At 37.1% G+C, this 27,411-nt stretch overlaps 1 protein-coding gene across 1 annotated transcript; it reads left to right on the top strand.

Annotated features, from left to right (window-relative positions):
* The first annotated feature begins 74 nt into the window (after window positions 1-74).
* LMBRD2 (LMBR1 domain containing 2) lies at window positions 75-27,411 on the top strand. The gene is made up of 18 exons (XM_039347893.1): window positions 75-365; window positions 3,523-3,747; window positions 4,157-4,257; window positions 6,124-6,219; window positions 6,804-6,971; window positions 8,061-8,271; window positions 8,738-8,812; window positions 9,865-9,978; window positions 12,185-12,368; window positions 13,021-13,202; window positions 13,425-13,558; window positions 14,752-14,860; window positions 16,715-16,812; window positions 17,703-17,806; window positions 19,264-19,310; window positions 19,920-20,025; window positions 20,941-21,070; window positions 23,037-27,411. Exons 2-18 carry the CDS (start codon window positions 3,574-3,576, stop codon window positions 23,095-23,097), a joined length of 2,094 nt encoding a protein of 697 aa, XP_039203827.1. The 5' UTR covers window positions 75-365; window positions 3,523-3,573; the 3' UTR covers window positions 23,098-27,411.

Below are 27,411 nucleotides of genomic sequence, written 5' to 3'. Positions count from 1 at the left end.
AAACGCGATGTCTCCTGGATATTGTAGTTTCCCCCTTTTAAAGGCAGTGATGTAGTTGTGGTAGGTTTCGGCAACGTGGATATGTTTTCCCAGGCTTCCTCGCGCGCGAGGGACGAACCGCGGCCGAGAGCGACGGCGCGGAGCCGGAAATGTCAGAGGTGTCTGCGGCTCAGCTAGTAGCCGGCTCGGTTCCTTCCTGCGGAGAGCCGGACTTCCTCCGCCTGAGTCCTTGGGAGCAGCCTCGGGAAGGACTTCTACTGAACGGAAAGCCCGTAGTCCTAGGTTCGGGGACCAGCAGTGACCCAGCGAGGAGTGGGAACCCCGAGAGGATGCAACCGGGGAGTGCCCAGCTCCGTCTCTGCCGAGTAAGTCCAGAGAGCCTCGTCCTCCCGCACTGGTTAGCTTTCTTCTCTTCGGCTTTCTCAGGCCGGCCTTCCCCCACTTGGCGCCCTATTGTGTATTGGACTACGGTTCCTATCACCCGCAGCCCGCATTGGACTACGGTTCCCATCACCCGCAGCCTCGTCCTCCCGCACTGGTTAGCTTTCTTCTCTTCAGCCCTGTCAGAACGGCCTTCCCCACTCGGCGCCCTATTATGTATTGGACTACGGTTCCCATCACCCGCAACCCGGGAATTTGGAGATTCGGGCAGAACCAGGGGACACCAAGTTGGGGAAGGGCATTTTCTTTAAAAGAAAGGACAGTAACCAGCATATCCAGGAGGAGACTGTAGTAGAATTGGAGTGAAATCTTCCTAATTCTAAAGGATTTTTTTTTAATAATTACTAATAGGATGGGTGCTTTAAAGTCTTGAAAACCGGGCATCCCACTCTGGTTCTGTGGGATTCTCTGCTCCATTTTTTATTTTATTTTTTTGCTTGCTTAGACCGGATAGAGAAGTGTGCTAAATAAATGTAGGGCATGGATGTGAATAATTATCAATGGATATGTATATATTCTGGCATTACCTGTTGCCAGCCTTACCCATGCATGTTGATAGAAACTCTTCTCACGAATTGTTGCTTATTTCTGTCCTCCAGTGTTAAATGAATAGAAATGCTAGAATTCAGTACTCAGCACTTTGAATCTTAGGTGGGGTGTGTGTGATAGTCATATATATATAATGTGTGTGTGTGTGTGTGTGTGTGTGTGTTTGTGTTTATGTATCCACACATGAAGAATGTATTGTGGTTAAAGGACAAAATATAGTGGTGCCTTGGTATTCATTGTTAATTGATTCCAGGAGGTGCGATGAGTACTAAAAATGATGAGTACCAAACAATTTTTTTCCCTTAAGGAATAATATATTAAGTCATAAGGCAACTGACACAACTTCTAGCTTGTGCATTGAGTATCAAACAAACAAAGTACCGGGATAAAATTTTCACATCAAATTTGATGATTTCACAGCAGTTGAGTACCAAGGTACCACTCTAAGGATAAATGTGCCTGTATTAGAATGGTAATTGGTTCCTGTATAAAATTAGCAGTGCTGCTTTTAAAAAGTTCATTACAAAGCAGGGAAACCAGATCAATTTCTGAAAGGCAAGCTTGCAAGTGCAAAGGGAGATGAATGTGAAATGCACACTTAGCTCTCTTTGAACTGCCAACTTGAATTTACAGCTTCATTTTTTACATGTTATCTTGTAGGACAGACAAGTTTACAGATATGGTGTATAGTGTTTGCTTAAGGTTTTATCTTACTACTTTTGAAATGTTACTATGCTTTTTTTAGACCAGCAGTTGCTTAAGCTTTTTTCCTTAGTTACTTTAACTAATTTAATAATACTTTAAAATTATTAAGATATCCTGATGGAAGTTTTTGATGGTTAGCTTTTTCTCAGTACCTGTGTAGTAAAAATTACAGTATAGGATAAAAGTTCGCTATCAGATTTTAATCTTCTCATCTCTGCTTACGATAGCAATATGTTATAAAAGCAATATGTACTACTTATGCCAGTGATGGCGAACCTTTTAGAGACCGAGTGCCCAAACTGCAATCCAAAACCCACTTATGCATCATTGGGTGCTGGGTGGGTGTGGCCATTGGTTGAGTGTGGCCAATTGGGTGGGCGTGGCTGTGGTGGTAATGGCAGATTGGGTGGGACTAAAAAGTTCAATCAATTCCAACTTTGCAAGATCTTTTTTTTTCCCCACAAGAAGTTGAAATTGACTGGTTGATTGAACCTCTTTTTTTTGCACATGGCAGCAGAGGCCTAAAGCGAAAAAGTTTTTAAAAACCCAGCTGAAGGCCTAGGACTGGGGCGATGGCACGTGTGCCCACAGAGAGGGCTCTGAGTGCCGCCTCTGGCACCCATGCCATAGGCTCGCCACCACTGACTTATGCGATTATGGTTTGAAGTTCATTTCGAATGACTTAATAAAAACTGACAAACGAAATAATGAAGCATAAAATTAATAGTTGGTATTCCTGATCTTACTTATTCTTTAAAATATATTCTACCTTTCTGCTACAATAGGATTCAAAAGGGCTGACATAATGTCATCTAAAACAGTCATAGCACAAATCAGTAAAACAATAATTTTAAAAAAAGCAAGAAAAACCATCTAAACTGGCTCAAAGGAGCAGGGAGACAAAACAGGGACAGAAACTCAGTCATCTGAAAGGTCTGTGATCTTCTAGGAAAAAAATATATATTCTTGAGTGGGACATCATAGGGAGGGAGGAACGTCTGTGGCAGGATAACCAACCCTTAATGCAACCACAAAGGTCACATTCTGCATTCATGTCAGAAAACCTTTGAACGGATGGATTATGCAGAAGGGTCATTCAGGATCATCTTGGAGACCAAGCAAGCAGGATCATCTAGTAGGAACTGTTTCCTTAGACATTTTGGTTGTGAGTCATTTCTTATCAGTTTATATTGCATCTTTTCTATAAGTAGCATTGTCTATATTATCTTTAAAAACTCCAGTGCTGTCTCTTGTATGAGGATAGAAATGCAGACAGTCACATATTCTATACAGAAAACAATTTTAAAAATGCATAACAAGAGTATCTCAAGCATTGCATAATCCCAGACACTCTTAATATGTTATTCCCTATAGATTAGCAAAACATGAAATGTGGCCTTTCCTCACTTGAATGCTCTCTTCGCTCTTCTTTAAAGTTGCTTTTTCCTTATGACAGAGCTGTGTAAGTACAATAGCTCCTTTGAAGAAAAACAGTTAAAAGCAAGGGGTCTTGCTCTCTAAAGCAGCCACAAGTTCCCCCAACTCCAGATTTACTACACTGTTACTGTACTCCCATCAACCTCAGGCAGCAGGACCAATAGCCATTTGTAGAAGAAGGACAGAGGTTACTCAGGAACTGAAATAGCATTTAGATCAGTGCTTTTGTTCTGTGGTTATTAAAATACAGTGACGTCTGATGGTACGGATCAGGGTCCAATGTGGTAGACAAGTTAAATGGATTTTTTTAACCTTTTCAGCTGAAAAGTATATGTTTATTACAAGCCGTATTCTATTGTATTTAAATCATTGTTTTGCTGTTTATTACAGATGTAATCCTCTTACAGACTAATATATGCTGGTTGGAATCAGTGGATAATAATGAGTGGTGCAGCTTTGGGCATTGAGATAGTTGTTGTCTTCTTTTTGGCATTAATCATACTACAGCGATATGGTGACTTCAAAAAGCAGCACAAACTTGTGATTGTTGCAACACTATTAGCTTGGTATCTTTGTTTTCTCATAGTCTTTATACTGCCCTTAGATGTCACTACGGTAAGAATTTTCGTATTTATTTTCTCCATTTTAATAAAATTTGATTATAATTTTTCCATAGGATTAACACATAAGGATTTACTGTTATTTGGACATAATTTAGTTTCAAAAAATTCACATCAGATATCTGATTAATATCTAATGTAAAATGTGCTTATTCAATAATTTGAACCTATTCACTTTATTACACTTTTTTTGAAATCAACAAACATACAGTAAGGATACATTCATTGCATACATTTGTCAATGAGTTGCTGAAAAGCAAAGGATGATTGGCATACATCAACATAGCAAAATTGGGGGTTTTCATTTTGGGAAGCTGATGTGTTTGATGAATATGTCTTTATACCTCCATGTCTTTATAACTCTTATTTTACTTTTGTCCAATTGCTGACTTTTTGTTTTCTAGACTATATACAATCGGTGTAAGCATGATCTAAACGACTCATACATTTATCCCACCAGCCGTGGATCAGAAGCGCAACATCAAGACATTAATCCCACTCAGAGGTACCAAGGCATATAAAAGTTAAATTCTTTTTTGATTGAAAATCTCTTGATAATCTTGTAACATTGGTAGGGGGAGGAGGAGGAGTCTCTCTTTTAACTTAAATGAGAAAAATGTCATGAGATTGTGAAGTCCTCAATGAGATATCAATAAAAATAATTAAAGGTGGTGTAATTTGGCAGAAAGATGTTGTGATGTGGTTTTTTATTATTACATAACATAAGTACAGGTAATCCTTGACTTACAACAGTTCATTTAGTGAGTGTTGAAAGTTGTGACACTGAAAAAATGTGACACCATTTTTCATAGTTAAGACCCTTGCAGCATCCCCATGGTCATGTGATCAAAATTCAGATGCTTGGCAGTTGGTTCATATTTATGACCGTTGCTGTGTCCCCAGGGTCATGTGATCATCTTTTGTGACCTGACCAGCAAAGTCAATGGGGAAGCCAGATTCACTTAACAACCAGGTTACTAATTTATCAACTGCGGCAATTCATTTAACAACCGAGGCAAGAAAGATTGTAAAATGGGGCAAAATTCACTTAACTGTCTCACTTAACAACAGAAAGTTGTTAAGTCAAGGACTACTTATAGAAAGTGTGGTATTTAAAAACAAAGTGAAAACAAAAAGACATCACTATGAATATTTCCTTTTTACTTGGTTAATTACTTGTATTTAGTGCAAGTATACTTTATTACATTTTTATAAATTCCTGGGTTTCTTTTTGTCAGTTCTCCAAAGTAGGATACTTTATAGTTCTGGCATAGATCAGCAGTCTCATTCAAAATGAATGAGACAGATGGGAGTATAAAGGGAAGCAGTCATAGTTCTAAGCCAAAGAGCACAAAATTCAAACCAGTTTATATTGCATCAGATCATTGGTGACACTTTTTATGAGTCATGTTGTTATTACTATTGGCTGAATAATCTAATTTATACTGTAATTAGTAACTCGAATGGTAAACATTTCAGTTTGGGTCTGAACGTTGAATGAGTTCATATTCTGAGCTTTTTTTTACTTTGAGTAATCAATTTAATTTGCATGTATGATTCTACGAAGCTGAATAGTTTAATGAGCTCTATTTTATTATTCTATAATTCATGTAGTCCTTGAGTTACAATAGTAATTGGGACTGCAGTTTTAGTCACTAACAATGCAGTCATAAAGTGCAACATCATATGACTTCATTACTTAGCAATAGTAATCCCAGCATTCCACATTGCCATTGTTAACAGAACCTCACCAGAGGTTAGCCAAGGATCCACCATATCTAGTTTGGTCCAATCCAGTCCTGAGCCTCAATTATTCCAAGTTAAGAAACTAACTCCTGTTCAGTTCTCTCAATCTCCTGTCCCCCCATGTGTATGGTGTAAGTATATGTCGATATATGTATATACTCTGTGTGTGTGTGTGTGTGTGTGTACACACACACAGTATGTATACACCGAGAGAGAGAGAGAGTATATATATTTATATAAAATATATGTGTGTGTGTATATGTGTATGTATGTGTGTGTGTGTGTGTGTGTATATATATATATATATATGTTTTCTGAGGTTTTATATATACACACACACTCATACTGTGTGTGTATATGTACTGTATATACTGTGTGTGTGTGTATATACTATATATACATACATACATATATATACTGTGTGTGTGTGTGTGTGTGTACTGTTTCTGGCACCTTTTTTATTTTTCTTGCAATTTGTGGGGCTCCTGTGGGCTATGTGAGAGTCTCATTATTGCTTTACATTGCAATATAGCCTTTCTTAGAACATTGCTTCCCCATCAAAAATTAGTGCTGTATATTTCTATATTATGCATATGTTTGATGCTAACTCTCATTGTCTTTATAGTAAACCCAAATGTTTCAAACCATGGAGTTATATCCCTGATAGAATTATGCCCATTTTTTGGCGTGTTGTATATTGGACATCACAGTTTTTAACATGGTAAGCATTATGGAAATTTCTGGAATGCTTGAAACAGCCTAAACTAAAATATTCAAAAGAACAACAGTCTATACATTTGCATATCTTATCACTTGAATGTTCATCATTAATGTAAGTGTTGGGACATTTTAATTGAAAGACAGGTTTGCCTACCAGGACGTATCAAACTTCTTTACATTACGTCACGTAGGTTTTAAGACAGTTCTTCTCTCTATTCCAGCCAAGTGAAAAAATCTTATTTAAGCCATCAGAGAAACTAAACTGAGGAAGGAACTTGGCTTTTCTGTAAAGTAGCTGCTCTGTTCACTGAATCAGTTGGATATACTTTTTTGTCACAGATGGTGACAAAATACGAACTCGGTACCTGCTGCCAATGATAGATTTACTTAACACGCCAGTCCTGTAGATCTCAAATCAGTTCTGTGAGGAAACGGTTTCCTTCCTTTTGATTTATTCTTTGGACCTTAAAATAAGACATTTCAGAAATATTATAGCTGCCAGTTTTTTCTATTTGTATGTGTATAAGTGCCAAGTACTTACTGAACAAGAAAGAAAAATATATTCATTTTGTTCTTCATTCCTAGGATTCTGTTACCCTTTATGCAGTCCTATGCTAGATCAGGAGGTTTTTCCATTACTGGGAAGATTAAAACAGCATTAATTGAAAATGCTATATATTATGGAACATACCTTTTGATTTTTGGGGCGTTTTTGATATATGTAGCTATAAATCCAAACATCAGCTTGCAATGGTAAGTAATATTGCTAAGCCTTTAATATTTTGAAATGTTGTATATTTAGACTGTTATTTAGCGATTGGAGGAGATAGAACTTATAGCTATGTTGTTGAACTTAATTTAAGATTTGATTTTTAATTTCATATCTAGTTGCACATATTTACTTATGGTAGGTTTTTCTTGTGGATGAAAGGATATTGAACTCCCCTGATCCAATATGGTTCTTGCCTCATACTAGTTAAGGCAGGGGTCCTCAACCTTGGCAACTTTAAGATCTGTGGACTTCAACACCCAGAATTCCTCAGCCTCAGTGGGGCTACTTCTAACAGGGACTAAACTAATGTATCAGTGTATTCTTTATTGGTAGAAGTAACTTGCTCCTTTCGCATTATCAATTTTTTATTTAACGACTTTACCATTCACTTAATTAATTATTTAATTATGGAAATCGATGATTATTAATCATGACTAGAAGCTGCAAAAGCTCAACATTTAATTTCAACCTTGGCTGAGTAGCTCAATAGATTTGTACTGAGAATGTAAGCCAATGAGACCAGTTGCTTCACCGGCTCAGTAGAGAATGCTTTCTCAGGCAAAAACAGGTGTGTCTGTCATGTTAAAAAATTTTTTAAAACAAAAAACCCTCCATTTTAAGTTTGAAATAGCAATTTGCTCTTACCAAGAGTCTTCCAAGGTTGTTCCTACTTTAAAAGTTGACTCCAGTTCATAACATTTTTTGGTTTTGGTGTAACAGCATTAGAACACTTCAGTAAAGTCAAAACACATTTAATACTCAGAGTGTTTTACGTAATATCAACATTCATATGAATCTCTTGGATATAGCAAATTATTGTACTTTATCAACAACGTATTACACCAAACTCTGGAAAAGGAATCATTAGTCAAATACTAAGACAGAAAAAGAATTTAATATCTGTTATTTTTTTCTGATAAAAATGTAATTTAATTGATTATGGATCATCAACATGGTATTGACTCTTAGCAGCCATATATGTAGATATTCTCCAGGATTTTATATAATGGTGGCATAAAATCTTTAGTACTTATTGCATATGAAAACCCAGCCCACGTTTTCTGTTTTAGGAGTCAGCTTCAGACAATAGGAATAGCTGCTGCCAATACCTGGGGCCTCTTTCTGCTTGTGTTGCTGTTAGGATATGGCTTGGTAGAAATTCCACGCTCTCACTGGAATGGAGCTAAAAAGGGCTATCTTCTCATGAAGACTTACTTTAAGGCTGCTAAACTGATGACTGAAAAGGCAGATGCGGAAGAAAACCTGGAGGATGTCATGGAGGCAAGTGAATTCCACAGCCAAATGCAGGGATACAAAAGGGAGTAGATAAAAAGATTTTGAGAAACAAAATATACCAAAGGTACATACAATTTCTTGATATCCAGGATAGCAAGAAAGGTAACAAGCAGTTTGGATGATGTCAGCTATTCAATACTTCTGTGCAAATGGAATTTCCTGCTCCCTTATTTAATAATTTCGACTCTAATTTTTAAAAATAATGCCTCCAGCCCCCAGAGCCAAAAAGCATAAATGGTGCAAAGTAAAAAGAGGACTCCATTACAAATTATATTGCCTGCGTTTCCACCCTTTTACTAAAAGAGGTTTCAAAATAAATTGCTCAGTGAGTCTGTCTCTGCTTGTAAAAATCTTTTGTAAAACATTTTAAATTTAACTGAATGTCATATTCAAAGTTTCTCTACATAGAAATTATATTCCTAATGGTTTTTTTTTCTCCTCACGTAAACAGGAGGTCCGCAAAGTAAATGAAAGCATCAAATACAACCATCCTTTGAGGAAATGTGTGGATACAGTATTAAAAAAGGTAGCTTAATCAGTATTAAATGTTGCCATGGGGGTACAAAATTATCAGTTATCATGAGAAGGCTAATTGAATTCTGGGAAGCGATATTTCCCCTTACTTTTTTCAGTAGAGACAGTAGCACGTCTTGATTTAGTCTCAGTGCCTCATTGTGCCAGGTCATGCCCACAGTTACTGGTACTTGTACTCAACCACTTAGCAATCAGGAGAAAAATTACTGCAAATGGTAGGAGAAAGACCTTTACTAATTTCACTGCCACTGGCCACTTTGGCAGAAGAAAAGACAAGCCACGCAAAAGCTCAGTACTTTCAGACAAAAATATTCCTGCAGGAATACAGGTAGTTCTCAACTAACAGCATTCATTTAGCGACCGTTTGAAGTTACAACAGCACTGAAAAAAATGACTTATGTCCGTTTTTCATACTTATGATGGTTGCAACAGGCCCATGGTCACCTGATCAAAATTTGGACGCTTGCCAGCTAGCGTCCTGGGGTCATGGTCCCATTTTGCGACCTTCAAACACGTGGCAACTGACTCCTATTGATGATGGTTGCAGTGTCCCAGGGTCTTGTGATCATCTTTTGTGACCTGATAAGCAAAGTCAATGGGGAAATCAGATTCACTTAATAACTATCTTACTACTTAACAGCTGTGGAAAGAAACTGATTTACTTAACAACTGTGGAAAGAAAGAATGCAAAATGGGGCAACACTCACAACAACTGTCTCACTTAGCAATGGAAATTTTGAGCTCAGTTGAGTCATAAGTTGAGGATTACCTGTAATCAGAACTTTGTCTGAACTGATGTGATTGTATTTCTGTAGTAGGAACTATTTAGATTCCCAGTTTTAATGGAGCAAGGAAACGAGCTAGCCCACTGCTGTCTTCTTTGCTAAAGAAACTTTTGATAAAAAGAAGGAAAACAAAAGCTCATGTATAATAAGAGCAGACCATTTTTGGTCTGTTTTTAAGGCTTCAGTTGTTTTTTCAAATGAACTCACTGATAGGCTTTGATATAGATATAAACTGCAATATATTTTCTTTTAATTCCAGTGTCCTACAGAATATCAGGAGAGGATGGGCCGAAACATGGATGATTATGAAGACTTTGAAGAAAGATCCAATACTTATCCAACAGAGAAAAGCCTAGTGAAGCTTCATAAGCAGGTAGTTAGATAATGTAAATGGTGTATGAACCGTGGTGACACAGTGGTTAGAATGCAGTATTGCAGGCTAATTCTGCTAACTGCCATCTGCCAGCAGTTTGGCCGTTCGAATTTCACCAGTCAAGGTTGACTCAGCCTTCTATCCTTCTGAGGTTGGTAAAATGAGGACCCAGATCGTTGTGGGCAATATGCTGACTTTGTAAACTGCTTAGAGAGGGCTGTAAAACACTGTGAAGCGGTATATAAGTTTAAGTGCTATTGCTATATGTTCAATACATCAGAAGTTGTAGCAGATGTATAAGCAGAATGTGCAGGCTGGGTAACATAAACATTTGAGAGACTAATATCCCTACATTCCTGGATCCAAAAAATCCAAAAGTTCTCTTAGATCTTCTCAAAGATACCTATGGATAATTGCATCCAACACTGTCTTTGTTTTCCCTTGAATGTATCTGAACTTAAAGTCATAGTCCAAGAGGTCAAGACTCCAGTAAACAAACTATTTTTATGTTGGGCGTATGTAGAGCAGATGACTGTTAAAATGCAGCCTGATACTCCTCAGACTATATCACTGCATTGGATCTATTTTGGATTACCGGGATATGGTAATTTGGCTATACTAGGGTGCAGATATCTTTTAATAACCAGCTATGCCCAAAATTTGCACCCCAGTCTTTCTAGGGACTGTACAGTTCTGGAAAATCTGTACATTGGACAATGTACATAGAAAATCTGTACATTATTCAAATGTGATAGAGTCCTAGGACCCACACAGTGTTCCAAATAATATATCATTTAGGCCGGTTTGGGATTTGGGGGGGCTTGATTGTGAATCTAGCCTCTCTAGTGCCTGGAATACATTTCTAGTCTAAGCAATACTGTGATTAAAAAGATGGTCACATCATCCCAATAAAGTCATTTCAAATCCTCAGCACCTCTTTGGCCAATCTTTGGAAAGTTATAAGGGCATTTCAGAGATCAAGCAAGCGCACAATATAAACAGACTATGATATGATAAATGCTGACTTTTCCTAACCCTCTGTAGTGTATATAAATGCAGATTTCTTTCAGGATTGGAGACCAGGACAAGATGCTCTGAATCTTAGACAGATTTTAGTTATCATCTTGCTGTCTTTTAAACTCTATCGTTTTGCTCCTAAAGCTTACTCCCAACATCCCAGTAGATTTTCTGCCTTTCAGAGGATCTACTTCTGTATTATATAATGGCTGCAGATGCTCTGAGTAGGTAGGTTAATCTCAGGTTCCAGAAGATCTGCTCTTCTACTGTAACTCAGACCTGATTCCTCTGTTTCAGCAGCATCTCTTGCATGGAATCTCCCTGGTTTTTAGGGAGACTCCAGCTGATCCCTTGTCAAGATTAAGAGATTCATCTTGGCTGACTCTTTTTACCCCTTCTGGAGTCCTGTTGCTTCCTCTTCTACTAAAAATGCCTTCCCCTGCTTCAGTTTTCTTGAACTCAATGCACATTTTAAAATTTTACTTGGAGACTGCAGAGTGGGGAAAAACTCTATTCTTTTCCAGCTCCAGATCACAGATTCACAGGAATTCTACTCCCAGTTTCCAAAGAAGCACAGTCTTTCCAAGAGAGCTGGCCATCTGATAAAGAACGTGTCTTCCTCATGGATTTGAATTACATGTCTGAGCTGCAGTGTGCAAATCTGGCATGTAATCTACATACTTCCCCCACCCCATGTATTCATTATATGAGTATAAGAATTACCGAGTAATGAAGTTAATTTGTGCTGTCTTTTCGAACTCTTTCTGTTTATTTTGCTAGAACAGTTGGGTACAGTTGTCTCAAATTCCAATCTTGTTTTTAAACATGCACTGTATTGTAAGCAGGTGTCATTGTACTTAGACCATGAAAATATATCCACATATAGCCATAATTAGCTGTGCTAATCAAGAAATAAGCAAAGTGTTGGTGGAAGACAAGTTCCTATGTATTTTAAATAATGTGTATGCAGGAAGATAGATACTTGGTAACCCAAGCCATATTCCTCATAAAAGTTATTCCTGTCTTTATTTTGGCATGTGCATGCAAATATACATGTACATTCATTCTATGGAGAGGATGTGTATTCTGTTTATTAAGGAAGCACTTGTTGGAGTTTTGAGGAAATCATCTCTATCTTATTTTGTCCTTATTGCCATAAATAACTAGAATATTGTTTTTATTTTCTTAGGTGATTTATTCAGTTCAAAGGCATCGTCGTACACAAGTCCAGTGGCAAATTCTTTTAGAGCAAGCCTTTTACCTGGAAGATGTGGCAAAAAATGAATCCAGTGCCACTCATCAATTTGTTCATACTTTTCAGTCTCAAGAAGCTGAAAACAAAATTATCCAATATCTCTATACACCAACTCTTGGTATGTTTTGTTGTACCCGTAATAGAATACATGTTTTAAACAAAGCCTCTAAAACAGTGAAAAGGATTCAGCCCAATCCATCCTAAGTCTATAACATTATCTTTAAAAAATCATTCAAACTTTGTTCCTTATCAGCATTTTCTCTTTAGGTTTAATTTTGTATGTGAGGTTCATCCTGTGTCCTCTTATTGTCTGCTCTACCTTGAGATAGGTGCTTCAGCTCAAGAGCTGCTACTAGAAAAGATACAGGTTGCCTTCAGCTTATGACCACAACTGGGACCAGAAAATTTATCATTAAATGGTGTAGTATATTAAGTGAGGCATCAGGTGACTACATCTGATTTTTTTTATACCTGATTTTTACTGCATTGTTAAGCAAGATGCCACGTGATTGCAATTTGTGACCATCCCTGCCAGCTTCCCCCATTGATTTTGCTTGTTGGAAGCCAGCTGGGAAGGTTGCAAATGGGACACTGCAACTCTCATAAATGTGAACTGGCAATGGTCATAAGAGTAAGTCATTGTTTTCAGTGAGGTTGTAACTTCAAACAGTTGCTGAACAGTCATAAATCAAGGACTAACTGAAAGCCGTTTTGAAATGATTTTCATGTTTTCTCCCCTTTGTCATTTCTTTTGTTTCACTTTGCTTTAGAATGGTATTGGGAATGTCTTCTACGACCATGGTTTCACAGGATTCTTGCCATTATCCTGGCCATCTTTTCCATCATTGTTGTGTGGTCAGAATGCACGTTTTTCAGCCCAAAGCCAGTTCTGTCGCTCTTTGCCATATTCATACGACTAGCGGAAAAGAATTACAACTATTTTTACATAGAGGTCAGTTAATGTGATGGTTTGGCATTTTCTGTCATATTTATATGTATGAGCCTATTGTTAAGTTCTGCATTCATTGACTTTGAGGAAACTTAGATTTAAGCTTATTTGTTAAGAGCTATGCAAGTTTGGGATCAGAAGGCAATTGGTTTGGTCATTCACATGTCACCTGTTTGCAGCTGTTAATTTGAACGCAAATAAAAACTGTCGTTTCTTGTTTTGCAGATGGCTTGCTTTTTTACAATCTTTTTCCTGAGTATCTGCGTTTATTCTACGGTCTTCAGGATCCGTGTATTCAACTATTATTACTTAGCTTCACACCATCAGACAGATGCATATAGCTTGCTTTTCAGTGGCATGTAAGTATTTATTTTGCTACTTGTGTTTGGCCAATTAAATATAAAGAAGGAATGCACTGAAATATAATTAGATCTTGGCCAAAATCTGGAGTCCACAATAGCTCTTGGTTTAATTTTTAATCAGATTATGTAATCAATTATTATATATGATAATTATGTAATTAGCAGTAGGAGAACTCCAGAAACTGTTCCCTGCTGTGCAGAAGAGTCTCATTCATAGCAGAATAAGGGAGAGAAGTACTGACAAACTGGGCAGAGGGATCATCGGTACAATATCTTCCTTCCTGTCCATTCCACTCCATTCAGAAATCAACTCCCAACTTTCAGAAGAGTGTTTACCAAGAAAAGAGAATATTTGCAGCTCAGGGATGAAATGGTGCCCTCTGAGCTTGGTTGTTCTCTTGCAGATATTGAAGTCTGCAAGAAAACATCCAGTGCTAATATTAGCACTGCTGATGTTACCTAGTTGAGTCAAGAAATGTCTGCAAGAAAACAACCAAGCTCAGAGAACATTAGGGACCCCTCAGGAGAGTGTTTTCTGGAGATTGCTGGGAACAGAAAGAGGAAATCTGTTTTGATTCATCTCCTTTCAGTAGCACATACCTATATTCAGTCCAAATACTGCTTACAGTTCTATGCGGAGCAGCATACCAGCAGTCATCAATTTATTATCGGTTACTTAGCAACCGTTCAGTTACAAAGAACCCCGAAAAAGCTACTTACAAACTGGATTTGAAGTTTCAATGGCTGTCCCCCCCCCCCCCATAACATAGTCCCATGACCACATTTTGGGCACTCGGGAGTCAGCCTACATTTAGCATCCTACTGTCACATGACCACAATGTACAGCATTTTTTTTAATGGAACCTGACATTTGCTTCCATTTTCTGGCAAAAAAAAAAAAAAATGCTGCAAAGCAAACGAGTGGGTTCATTTAATTACCATGGCCACCACAAAAAAGATTGGAAAGTTGGGCACAATCACATGGTGATCTACTTAACAACCATGATTTACAGTTGTAATTGCAGTCTCAATTACAGTCATCATTCGAGGACTACTTGTATTAAGTGTTAACTAACTTCTTCTGCATGAAAAGAATCAAGAAAAGTACAATACAGTTTACATGAACACTCTTAGTAATAAGAAAGGAAGAATTTGAAATTACTTTTCAACTGCTGCTACTTTTCACGCAGGTTGTTCTGTCGTTTGACTCCTCCTCTGTGTCTAAATTTTTTGGGCTTGACTCATATGGATGCAGCAATTTCTCAGAGAACCACAGAACAGCCAACTGCTTATACCTCTGTAAGTTAACAGTATTTGTTTATTTTTGCTGTAGTGTATTTATACCAGGGGTCTTCAAACTTGGCCCTTTTATGACCTGCAGACTTCAACTCCCAGAATTCCTCAGCCAGTGTGCCTGGCTGAGGAATTCTGGGAGTTAAAGTCCACAAGTCATAAAAGGGCCAAGTTTGAAGACCCCTGATTTATACATTTAATACCAAGAGATTTCCCCCAAACAGCTGAAAGCGGGATTTCAAATCTGTTTGGCCTGACTTGATTCTTTCTTTGGCTATTTTGGCTTAGTAGAAATTGTTTCGTTTGCATATAAGTTCCAGTTTGCTATATACAATTTGGTTCTACTGACAGAAGCTTACATGCAATCCCTACAAGGGGAAAATTCATAAATGTTATTAATCTAAGCCTATATTTCTTAAGTCCATCACTGGGCAGATGAGATTTAGTGTATTATCTGTATTTATTGCATCTAATTAGATAGTAAACTTATAATATGTTTCTACCAAAGTTGCACTCAGTAAAGCTAATAGAATAAATGTGTATAATAATAACAGATTTCTAAAACAAACCATTGTCAGCTTTAAAGCTATCTAATTTTGGTTCAATATCCATATAGTGTGGAAATAGGAAATTGCATCTGATGCCCAACCAATGTACTCCGTGACCCATAATGATGTTGTACTCAGAAAAGCATCAAATGCTTCATAAACCAAGGCTGGACTAGGATAACATGACTTATCTATGAGAGAGGCACATTCATTTTCCTTACCTTTTCTGGGGCCTGAATTATTAAGGAACAGGATAAATGTATGCAAAATATATATTAGCAAGTAAAGTTTATGACCTTGATCATTTATGATGATGGGCACGTTAGTCCAGCTTCTATGAAGAGCTTGAGCCAGCCTTAGATGAGACATTAATGTTTTAACAATCTTCTTTTAAAAAACCAGAACATTTCAAGGATTCAATTTGAGGCAATCTCATTATCTCCTTGATGAATTTAAATTTCTTTTCTTGTAAATGAATTATATTTTTTTTAAAAAAAGGTCTAGATTTGTCAGAATCCCTTCCTGCAGTTTATAATGGGGCATACTGATTCTATCCTGATATGGATGGTCTCATTAAACAAAATTTAGTGTACCGGTACATTTTAGTAAGAAAAATTGGGAATTAAGACTCCTTCCTAATGCTCTGGTTTGTAAGTTGTACCTGCAATCTATCGTGTATCAAAAGGTGACAAAAAATAGAGATGGTTGAATCCAGTCAGTTTTCCAGCATTGTGTAGGAATACTTGTGCCTTGACATGTCTTAATTGAGTTCTGGATTTGCATGCAGAAATTGAAGGTTAATCTGGTTTTCTCAGATGAATGCTTGAGAACACTTAGTTGCAGTTTTCACTGTTACAGATTCTCTTCTTTCTTATACATTATCTTCTTATTTATACATCATCATTCCATCTGGGTAATATAACAGCAGTCAGGATTACATTGTATTGTGCCATTTTCTTTTGGCAGAAAGCAGTGACCAAAGGGTTAACCTATAGCTGCAAGTTTGAGCACATGCAATTGTTTTTACTTCTTTAACATACAGTATTTGAAGATGAATATCAGACATAAAATATTCTTCCTTCCTTAATTATATTTATAGATTTATTTTTAAAAAGCAATAAATATACTATTTATTCTCTGCAGCATCAAATTATAATCTAGTTTTGTATAGTATAATGAACTGTCCACAGAATGCATAATGTCTAAAATTATGGATAATAACTTTATTTAAGTTTCAGTATATAAAGTGTTTTGAGCGAAGCAGCAAAACAAAACCTGGCTTTGCTAACATCTCTTACTTTTTGCTTCCCAGATTATGGGATCAATGAAAGTGTTGTCCTTCATAGCAGATGGTTTTTATATTTATTATCCCATGCTGGTTGTCATTCTCTGCATTGCTACTTACTTCAGGTAGGAAACGTTTTTTTAAAATTTGTATTGTTTGGATATTGTATGTTCTGAAATTGTTCTTCCTTTCTCAAATGAACTGGCCTTTCTCAGCAAGTTCAGAAAATGTTGAAAAAGTTAAGTTTTAACATCAGCTTGAGTTTTTCCTCCCTTTTCCTGACATATAAATTTTAGAGTTGCAAGCATAATAACCAGTAATTGTTTGGCATGTGATAAGTAAAATGAATTTGTACCACAAAAAATACATACCGTACTTTCTGGCGTATAAGACGACTTTTGCAAGCTTTAAAATTGGCGCCGAAGTCGGGGGTCGTCTTATACGCCGGAAATAACAGAAGTTTCCGGCATATAAGACGACTTTCTAGGCATGCGACTCGGCGCCGAAGACGGAGGTCGCCTTATACACGGGAATATACGGTAGTTCTCCTGCTTGACACATCATTAGAATGTTACTTAATTCACATGCTTTAAAAAGATATCTTATACATATTTTACGTTTTATCTATCTTGACGCTTAATTTCAATTCATATAGTTTGTGAAATAATCATTTTCATTTTGTTGACATTGGATTGGGCCAGTGACTGTGGATCTGGAAAAAGCTGATTTCTTTGCCGCCCCTCCCCCCTTTCTCTCCCATGGCAATAATTCCATAAAATGCTGCATAAATTGCTCTCTAGTTCAGGTGATTCTAGACCTAGCAAGCTATTTCATTTTTGAGAAGCATTCTTGGAGGCAATCAGCAGATAGCCTCAGTTACATAAAATCTGTTATTCCCCTCCACTGTGATAATTGTAAGCATTTATTGGATCACAAGTCCCTTCCAGTTGTTGCAAGAAATATCTTTATTTTTTCTTTTTGTTTTTATTGTTTGGCAATGGTTTTTTTTTTCCAGTTTAGGAACTCGATGTTTGAATCTTCTGGGATTCCAGCAATTCATGGGAGACAATGAGATGACTTCAGACCTAATAGATGAAGGAAAAGAGTTAATCAGAAGAGGTACAAGAGAGGCTGTTTGTGACCATTCTAATCCAGAACTCTGGAATTTTAAACATTGCTCCTTTATTCCAATTTTTTAAAGAATTATCTTCCTGGAGGATATCAACTATGCCGATAAAGGAGAATATTTGTAGCTTAGGGTTGAATGATGGGTCTTTGGTACCCTCGTTAAAAAACATTAAGTGGTGCCAACAGAGCTAAAAGAGTCTGTTCATCATGTCCTGCTCTGCAAAAGCACTCAGTTGACCTTTTTTGGAGACAGAGTACAGTCCAGATACATATTTACTCTCTGAACTTTGTTGTTTTCTTGCAGACGTTTTATTACCCAAACTAGGTAACTAGTGCACTGATGATGCCACCTAGTTTGGGTAATAAAATGTCTGCAAGAAAACAACAAAGTTCAGAGAGTAAATATGTATCTGGACTGTATTCTGTCTCCAAAAAAGTTAAACTGAGTGCTTTTGCAGAGCAGGACATGATGAACAGACTCTTTTAGCTCTGTTGGCACCACTTAATGATTTTTAATGACATGCAGCTTCCTTGATACTTAATATTGCCAATAGCTAACTCCATAACTAAGAAGCAGGCTGTTGTGTTTTGCAAATTAATAGGGAGAGCCCAACTCTTCTAAAAATGCTGTTTATAGATTCATTTTCCACCTGGCTCTATATTGACATTCGTCCCCAATGATACATGAGCGTACATTACAAGCATCCAATCTTGTTTGGTACATTTCCTAGTTTCTGTCTAGTTTTAAGACAAAATTAATATCTCCATCCGTACATTGTTAAGAAATGCAGGCTCCTAATTGTGTTTTCTGCACCTTCAACTTAACACATAAATAACTCTTCTAACATACATGTGCAAAATCTACAGTAGAAATATAGAGGTAAATAGTGGCTTAGCCTTAGCCTTCATTCTACTTGCAGCGTAATTTTTTTATCCAGTTTTTGACCTGGTTTTGGCATTGTAATCATTTGTTTCCCATGTAGAGAAATTTTCCCTGAGCAAAAATCAAGTAATTTGGCCCTGATTCCCCTTGTTCCATGTTCAACATCATTGTCTATGTACAGAAGTAAAGGGATAGAAAGACAGAAGATAGACAATTCTTTGGATTAGATTAGGCAGGGTTGGGAAAAGATTAGCAGTGTTTTGAATCTGTTCGCTTCCAAAGCATGTCCAATTTATACTTTCTTGGCCCCACTACTCAATAATGCCTCACATTTTTTGCTGATCAGGGAACTTGAACATATTCTTCCAAAGAGCAGCTACCACGTGGCTCCTCCAACCATGATGCAGTTATAACAGACAAGGGACATACTAAACCATCATGCATTTCTTCTGATCCCAAAGTTTGTAATTCTTAGTGGGAAAAACTGATCTCACTGAAAGTATAAAGTTTTTTTTTTAAAAAAAAAATCCACTGGACATTTAAATGAAAACATTTTTCTCCCTAGAAAAGAGAAAACGGCAAAGGCAGGAAGATGGGGACAATAGGAGAAGGGTACGTGCAACAGTTTAATATATTTTCTCTAAGCAGTAAAAGTTTAGTAATATTAACTTTGGAAAATTTGGTTATTTCTGTAGCATGCAATCCAATCCTAAATAGGCAAAAATAAGTGGCATATTACATTTTGTGTAAAACATTGGTATTTTTTTTTCTGAGCAGTATTACATTATAACCATTTTGATTATAATGGCTAGATTTCCCTGGCATTTTGTAACTACTCATTTTTGGTACCAAGTGCTGGTATTTTGAATACGAGTGCCTTCCTTTTTTATAAATGCCCCAAATAGTGAAACATCATGAATTCTCACAAGACTTCAGCTATCTCCTGTGAGAAGACCAAAGCAATTTAGGCATTCTTAGCATGTGAGATCCTACAAGATTTCAGTCATATTTTTTTATTAATTGGTAAGTGGAGCATGGTCCCTCTCTTGGATGCAGTAAACTTAATGAGCATTGTGACGTTGAACCTTCTTTGATTGCTTCATCCTTCCACTTTCTCATTCTTCAGAGAAAATATTTTGGAATGTCAGACGTTAAAATCACTGTACTATACAATTTGTGTGTGCCTATAAGTGTGTATTTACTCTGTGCATTTTTGGACAGGAGTGGAAAGAACGGTATGGAAACAATCGTGAACCTTCAACAAGAAACAGAAATCTTCAAGCAGACCAAAAAGAATCTAGTTTCACAGAGATCAATACAAACAGATGTAAGAATTGTATTAACAATTTAATTTTGCATTTTGTTTTCTTGAGAGTTTTAATTGGTTTTTTTGTGAATTTAGTAATAACTTTAGGTAATTGAGGGGTCTCTGAGGGACCTTGTGTATTTCTCTGGATCGTGGATAATAATTGATTACACTGTTTCATTCAGTTCCAGGAGGGTTGGTAGAACTTGCAGTGATGTTGGTGATATCAAACTAGAAGTAAATTGGAGTTATTGGGAAATAATTATCAGATTTTGATTTGGAAAAAGTTGCTTTCATATTTTTTCCCCACAGCAACAATCCTATAAGGTGGCTTGGGTTGAGAGAGAGAGAGTGACTGGCACAAAGTCACCCAGCTGGCTTTCATCCTAAGGTGGGACTAGAACTCACAATCTCCTGGTTTCTAGCCTTCTACCTTAACCATAGACCAAATTGTCTTGGTTATGCATGGACGAATGGTCAGTATGCTATCCATTCCCACAGGCTCTGAGCAAATAACAATATAAATAAAACACGCCAAGAAATCCCACAAACCTTTAAGCAAAACAAAAAGAAATATCAGATACAGAACAGCTCCATCTTTCAATCAAAAAATACTTTCCTTTTCTGCACAGTGGAACAGGAAGTCCCTTAAAGTTGTCCTGGGACACGGCTACCGTCATAAATGTGAGTCAGTTGCCAAGCATCTGATTTTTTTTCATCCCATGACCATGAGGATACTGTAATAATGGTTGTAAGTATGAAAAACGGTCATTCAGTGTCATTGTAACACTGAACAGTCACTAAACGAACTGTTGTAAGGACTATCTGCATTCCAGATCGATTTTTTTTTTTTCTGTTGAAAAAGCAAAGACCTCTTCAGCCATTTGCTGGAGTTCAACCTGCCCCTTGACTGAATTGTGAAATGTCTTCCTGCAGTGACTTCCAAGTACACCAGGTCAAATGGAAGGAATGAAAGGGACAGAGTAGAACTTCTTCAGGATGCAGAACCTCTGGACTTTAATGCAGATGCAGTCAATGAAGATCCTCTTGACTCTGAATCAGGAAGGTAAGGAGTATCTAGAAACCGAAGTTCCCTGTAAATCAGTAGTTCTCAACCTTTTTAATGCCGCGACTCCCAACCGGTCGTAAGTCGAGGACTACTCAATCGGTTGTAAGTCGAGGACTACTCAACTGGTGCAGCACCGTTTGCAGACTGGGACTTTTGGCGGGCTCAGCAGGGCAGAGACAGCCTGGACAATACCTATTGGCTTTTGAAAGCCAATAGAATTAGACTCTATTCAAGAGAGTCTATTCTACTGGCTTTCAAAAGCCAATAGAATAAAAGGGAGTAGCACAGCTAAAGAAAAGGGGGGAAAAATGGCGGACTGCGTTGTTTGGCGACCCCCGTGAAATGGTCGTTCGACCCCAAATGGGGTCCCAACCCACAGGTTGAGAACCACTGCTGTAAATACTCTTTAAGTCAAAATAACCTTCCTGGTGCCAGGAAGTTCCTGTTCAGAGTTCTCATCAGCTATGTTCTGTTAAAAAAAACAAAGACAAACCAAAGCAGGAGATCTCATCACAGGTTTCCAACATCTCATCCAGGAAAAAAGATAATTATAGAAGCTTGATCCCAGAAAAAATATGTATTGTTTTCTGACTTTCCTATACTGAAACACTACCAAGAAAGCTTAATATAATACACATAGAAGTGCACTAAAAGTTAAATGCTTGATTATTCATAGCACTGAAAGACAGTTGTTTCCATTATTAATGCCGGACATCATTACCTGAATTAGTTGTGTAAACAATACAATATTAATTTCTTGTCACTGAGTTCTTACATTTGAGTAGAGCTTTAGATGTTTCCATATTTTATATAGAAAAATTAGAATATAAATTTGAAAATTGCAGAGATGCCATTACAACCTGGTATTTTGTCTTTTTAAGATTTACACGTCATAGTGCTATTCCATGCATCTCCATGCATGTGATAAATGAGGTGTAGTTCACAAGTTTTCTGCCTTTTATTTGTTTCTTTGTTTATTAGATTTTGTCTTTATTATTTTATAAGTAACCCCGGATCAGTGATGGCGAACCTTTTAGAGACCGAGTGCCCAAACTGCAACCCAAAACCCACTTATTTATTGCTGGGTGCCAGGTGGGCATGGCCCACTGGGTGGGCATGGCTGTGATGGTCATGGCAGACTGGGTGGGTGTGGCCAAGGTGGGTGTGGTCACCTCGATGTTGCTCATGGGAAGGGATGCCTGTGGGGGCCGGGCAGGGCTGGGGGACATCCAGGGGGTCTCTGGCAGGTGGGGCAGTGAGCAGGAGGCTCGTCCTGCGGGGTGAGGTGAGGCAGGGTGGGGCAGGGATGCCATTGTTGCAGGGCAAGGTGAGACAGGCCGGGGAGGCTGCTGCCTGACACCATCGGCCCCCACACACAGAGGTCAGCGACCGCATGGGGGCCAACAGTGTCCATCAGCAGCCACAGCCTGCCAGCCACTCAACTGGCACACTCTGGGGCTCCACAGCCCACCACCAGCAGTTCAGAGAAGCCAGCTCTGAGCTGGACGGCCTGCCGACAGCTGAGGAGGCGATGCAGTGGGAAAAGGAGAGCATGCAAGGCCAGGAGGAATAGGACGGGGGGGAGGGAAACCAGCCGTGCTGGGATGCATCCAGCCACATGGGACCTCGGCGAGTTAGCGGGCGGCTGGTTGAAGAGGGACGGTTGCCATCTCTGGGACATGGCGTGTGTGCCCACAGAGAGAGTTCAGTGCCGCCTCTGGCACGCGTGCCATATGTTCATCACCACTGCCCTAGGTGGTGAACATACATATTACTCCCTCCTCCTCCTATTTTCTCTCCAACAACAACCCAGTGTAATAAAGTTACTAGTCGGAAAATATTGCTATCAGGCTCCTTCTGATTTTGGACTACCATAGCTAACGTTGCTCTCCTCATTCAATACCTTTAGCTCAAAAACAGTGCCACATAAGTTCCATATTTAAAATCTCTTTATATTCTACAGGTACCAACCTGGTGGAAGATATTTGTCAATGTCTCAAAGTAGAATATTTGATGATGTCTAAAGCCCCAGAACACTTGAATATCACTCTGGGAAAATGCCTCATATCTCATTCTGCAACCGAATCAGCTTCAGTTCGCCAGAAAAGAAAATGGAATGTGAAAACAAAATGCACTTTGTAGAATTAGTTGCCCACTTCAAGATGGGCTTAGAGCATTGGTTTCCAACCCCTGCAGCGGTGCCCTTTCTAGCTTTTCCCTCACTCCTTCAAACTTTGAATAGGATTGGAATATGAAAAGAAGGGGCACAAGGGAGAAAGGGGTGCTCAGCGGCCCAGAGACAGTTCTTGTTGTTTGGGGTTATTCTTATCTCTTAATGAAGAAGCCTTGTCAACTTCAAAAAACCTCTCCTAGATTTTAGAAGCTGTCCATACATAAAGGTATATGGTTTTGACTTTCAGAGTTTAATCAAGGTAAAGGTAATGCGGATGAAGTCTTAAAATAACAAATGTTGGGCCCAAAATAAAGTTGTAAATGTGCACCTGTGGGAAGTTTTGCTTTTGGGTGGTGAGGGGGAAGACTTCAGATTCTAAGGATAAAACAATTGGGTCTTCCTAAGTGCAGTTCATTATTAGCCCTATTTGGTGCAAATATTTATGGATTACCTTCTATAACAGCCTTGGTATGATTCAGGAAAGGCCATTCAGATAGGTTTGGGATCTCAATTCAAGTTTTTGAAGATCGGGAGAGATTTTACAAATCTGCATAAAATAGTTTTTCTTCAATGCCTGCCTAAGAGTCACTGAATAGGAAACAATTTATGTTTTCTTTATCTACATAGCAAATGACATTTGCATGCATAAGAACTGATAATGAAATCTTAATCCTATTTTAACAGTTTGAAAGCAAATTATTTAACCACATATACTAGCACATAGCTATAAGGGAAAAACATCACAAAAATGTCTTATAAGATTCATTGATAAAAGCTGCTGGTAAAAATTATTCAGCTGAATTATTATTAATTTTTTTGCCATACTGAATTGCAAAGTTCCAATTTTCTCTGTGGAAAAGTCCGTCGTTTTAAGAGTAATTTAATAGTTCTTGCAGTTTGGATCCTGCCTTTTGAAAAAATGAACTATTCTAGTATGAAAATAAAAAAAAAGATGACATCCAACTATTGCCTTACAAAGGAAATCTGTTTTAATCAAGCCTGTATTTTTACTGCTAGAGCAGTTTTTTTCACTAGAGAAAAAAAAAATCCATACTTTTTCAAATAGAGACCAAGAAATTTTTCAAATCGATTTTCATAGGTATTCATGAACACTATATAAAAATGTATACAGTATTATCAGGACTGGACAATATCAGGTTAAGAAAAAATAAGCATTTGCCATTGTTTTCTTGAAGCCAAATCCGGTAATTCGATATTATCATGAGAATTTAAACATCTATCGTGTCACTATCCTGTGTTTCATACAGAAAGGGGATTTGCATATTTTTATCTGTTACCCATCCATCTCACCAGGAGATTTTAGTCATTTTGGAAAAGCAAAGGATGTAAATATTTTGATTAGTGAATAGTAATGCTGTACAACAGAGAAGATTTTTTTGTATATGTGTTGGATAGATTTAAACATCCCAGAACAGTGCAGCCTTAAAGTCACAATGCTTGGCAGAATTTTTATGAGTACAAAGAGATGTTTTTGCATTCTTGTTTGTAACAACCAAATAAATAATGTATGATAATTTATTGGGCACTTCCTTACAGTGTTCAAATTCAGGTGTAGCATACGCAAGTAACAAGGAAGATATGGAAGAAGATAAACACAGTAATGGTTGATCTATGTATTTTATAATACATAAACCCAACATTCATTTTAGAGGGAGAAAGGTTATTGTGATTTGCAGTAGCTTCAGTGAAGCATAATTTTATGCAATGTGCATCTGGAAAATGAATGGCTTATCTTCTGTCAAGTATGACTTGGGATACTATTTTCACAAACGCTGAAATTACACTCGGTGCTCAACATACCAAATATATAATTAACAGAAACTGGAATGTACTAACAAAGGAATTTGCAAACTGTTATATCAATACCAGTTTAACATTACGTTTAGAATTTAGAAATTGTCTCAGTGCTGTAAATTGATCTAAACATCCCATGTCTATTAAGAAAAGCTACTTTTGAGTTATCAAATTTCTTCCGCACATTTTGTGATTCCCAGAAAAAAGTCCGATATTTTTAATACCTTATTCATTTTGATAAATAGAAATTTTGTTACTAGTAAGTTGAGAACTTACAGTGAAAGGTTGTTAAAATTTGATTCAAAAGTTAGTGGCTCAAATGCACAGTTGCAGACTAGATGCTCTCTTTTGCTTTGGAAGTTGAGCTGGAATTTCACACATATTTTCCTTAGAAGTTTGGAAATGGACTGTGTTATTGCTATGGGACATTCTCAGGTGACCTACAAATCAAGTGAAGGAGATTTGGCTTAAAATATTACTTTTTTCTTCTTGAAATTCTTTTTGGGAGATCTTTAAATTGAAGTCAGGCAGCTTGCATAAAATCATATAAAACATTCCAGTCAGCAATTCAAACTGCTTGATGCATTAAGTATTAAGACTTCAGTGTCTTGTTTTTTGCACCCTGCTATGGAATTTCATGCCAAAACAAAAATATTTAAAACATTTCTATATATTTGTGAAGCTGACTCATTTTTTTCACTTGTAAAAGTGTCATGGTCATTGTGTTGTCTGAAGAACTTTGATTTCTTCTTTAAATACAAATTGGAAAATATGGCTTTTGAGCAGGTACATTCATGCGAAATTTTGTATTTGCCATTGAATTCTTTATTTATACCTAATAGGTTGGAACTGAAATAATTGCTTTGTAAATAATATTGGGGTTTGGAGTCATGATCAATGAGATATATATATTTGCTGCCAGTAAGTAAGTGTTATTTATATCTAACTAGAGATGTGTGCATTACTGTAGTATAAAGTAAAGTGTAATGCTATATATGAATGGAATTAAAATGAACTTTATGTTTCCCTCATTGTCAATGTTTAGTGTGTAACTGAAATGCTGATGTTGCTGAATTGAGTGCAGAGAATTAAAAAAAATAGAGTGTGGAGTATCTGTATAAGTTGTTTTTTAGTTACAGAAAATATTACAAAATGTGCACTGCTACTGAAGAAATCATTTTGAAGCAACATTTTCACAATTTTTCTTTGCACAAAATTATGCTGCTAATGGTATTGTCAAGGAATGGTTGGAACATTTTTTTTTCCATTTTCCACAGGACCTATTAGTGAAGATCACGTAACTGAATGTTATTTTGCAATCTTGGTATATATTACCAACTGCATATATCACAAGACGCCACGATTTTCATGTTTTTCATTATTAATACTTGGAGATATAAAGTTCATTTAATATTAAAATAAGCATCTTTTGCGGAATAAAATGAAGAATTATGCTGAAAATCTGTGTTCTGAATTTAGCTATTCCAGTGTTAATTTTTCTTCTGTGATTATTTCTAAAAATGTACAAAAAAGGAAAAGAAAAAAAAATGTTGAGAGACCTGAATATGTCTACCCAAACAAAACTTACTTTCAAGGCCTTTTCCCACCTTCGTTACTTTCTCTGCTATTTCGTTCTACAATTTCTGTCTATGCATCATAAATCAGAAAACATTGCAACTACATCATGATTCCTTCTCTCTAACGTATATTTTGAGTGTATGAATTTCTTATTTTACCAATAAGTGCTTATTTTGTTGTAATGTATCTAATGATATTGGTCATACTGCAAATGTTCAATGTGAAGGAAATCTGCCAGAATTGTACCCCTTGTAAATATAGAAGCTATGCTAGATTTCCATTTGTATTCATGGATGACATGACTATAGATCAAAAGTAACCAAGAGAAATCAAGAGGATGATTTACACTACCATTGGAACAAATTAGCACTTTGTTTCACTAATAATGGAACAAGTTTGTCTACCTTGAGCAACGTAATATGTAATCAAAAATACTGAATCCTGAGCACTGTGTTTTTGTCTCAATAATTCTAAATTGCATATTTCCAAACTGATGTGCCCATTCTGGTTTTTACTTCATTTGTTTCTGTTTATGTAATTTATTTCTCTGGAAAATAAGGGAAGTTTGGGTGACTTCATAAAATGCCTTACAAGTGCATGATACACATGGGCTTTGAGAACATGACTGAAAATTCCCTTTGTCTTCATCACTTCAATGCAGATATGTATATCTTATCTGGGTATGCAGAATTGCAGAACTATAAATTATTTATGTATTGATCTTTTTTAATGTATATTTAAATCTAATTAGAATAAAGTTTGCCTGAATGGA

The sequence above is a fragment of the Crotalus tigris genome, unplaced genomic scaffold, assembly GCF_016545835.1.
Source record: "Crotalus tigris isolate CLP2741 ecotype Arizona unplaced genomic scaffold, ASM1654583v1 scf7180000018103.2265978, whole genome shotgun sequence".
Taxonomy (NCBI): domain Eukaryota; kingdom Metazoa; phylum Chordata; class Lepidosauria; order Squamata; family Viperidae; genus Crotalus; species Crotalus tigris.
The sequence above is the reverse complement of the archived record's forward strand: the minus strand, read 5'-3'. Positions and strand labels throughout refer to the sequence as shown.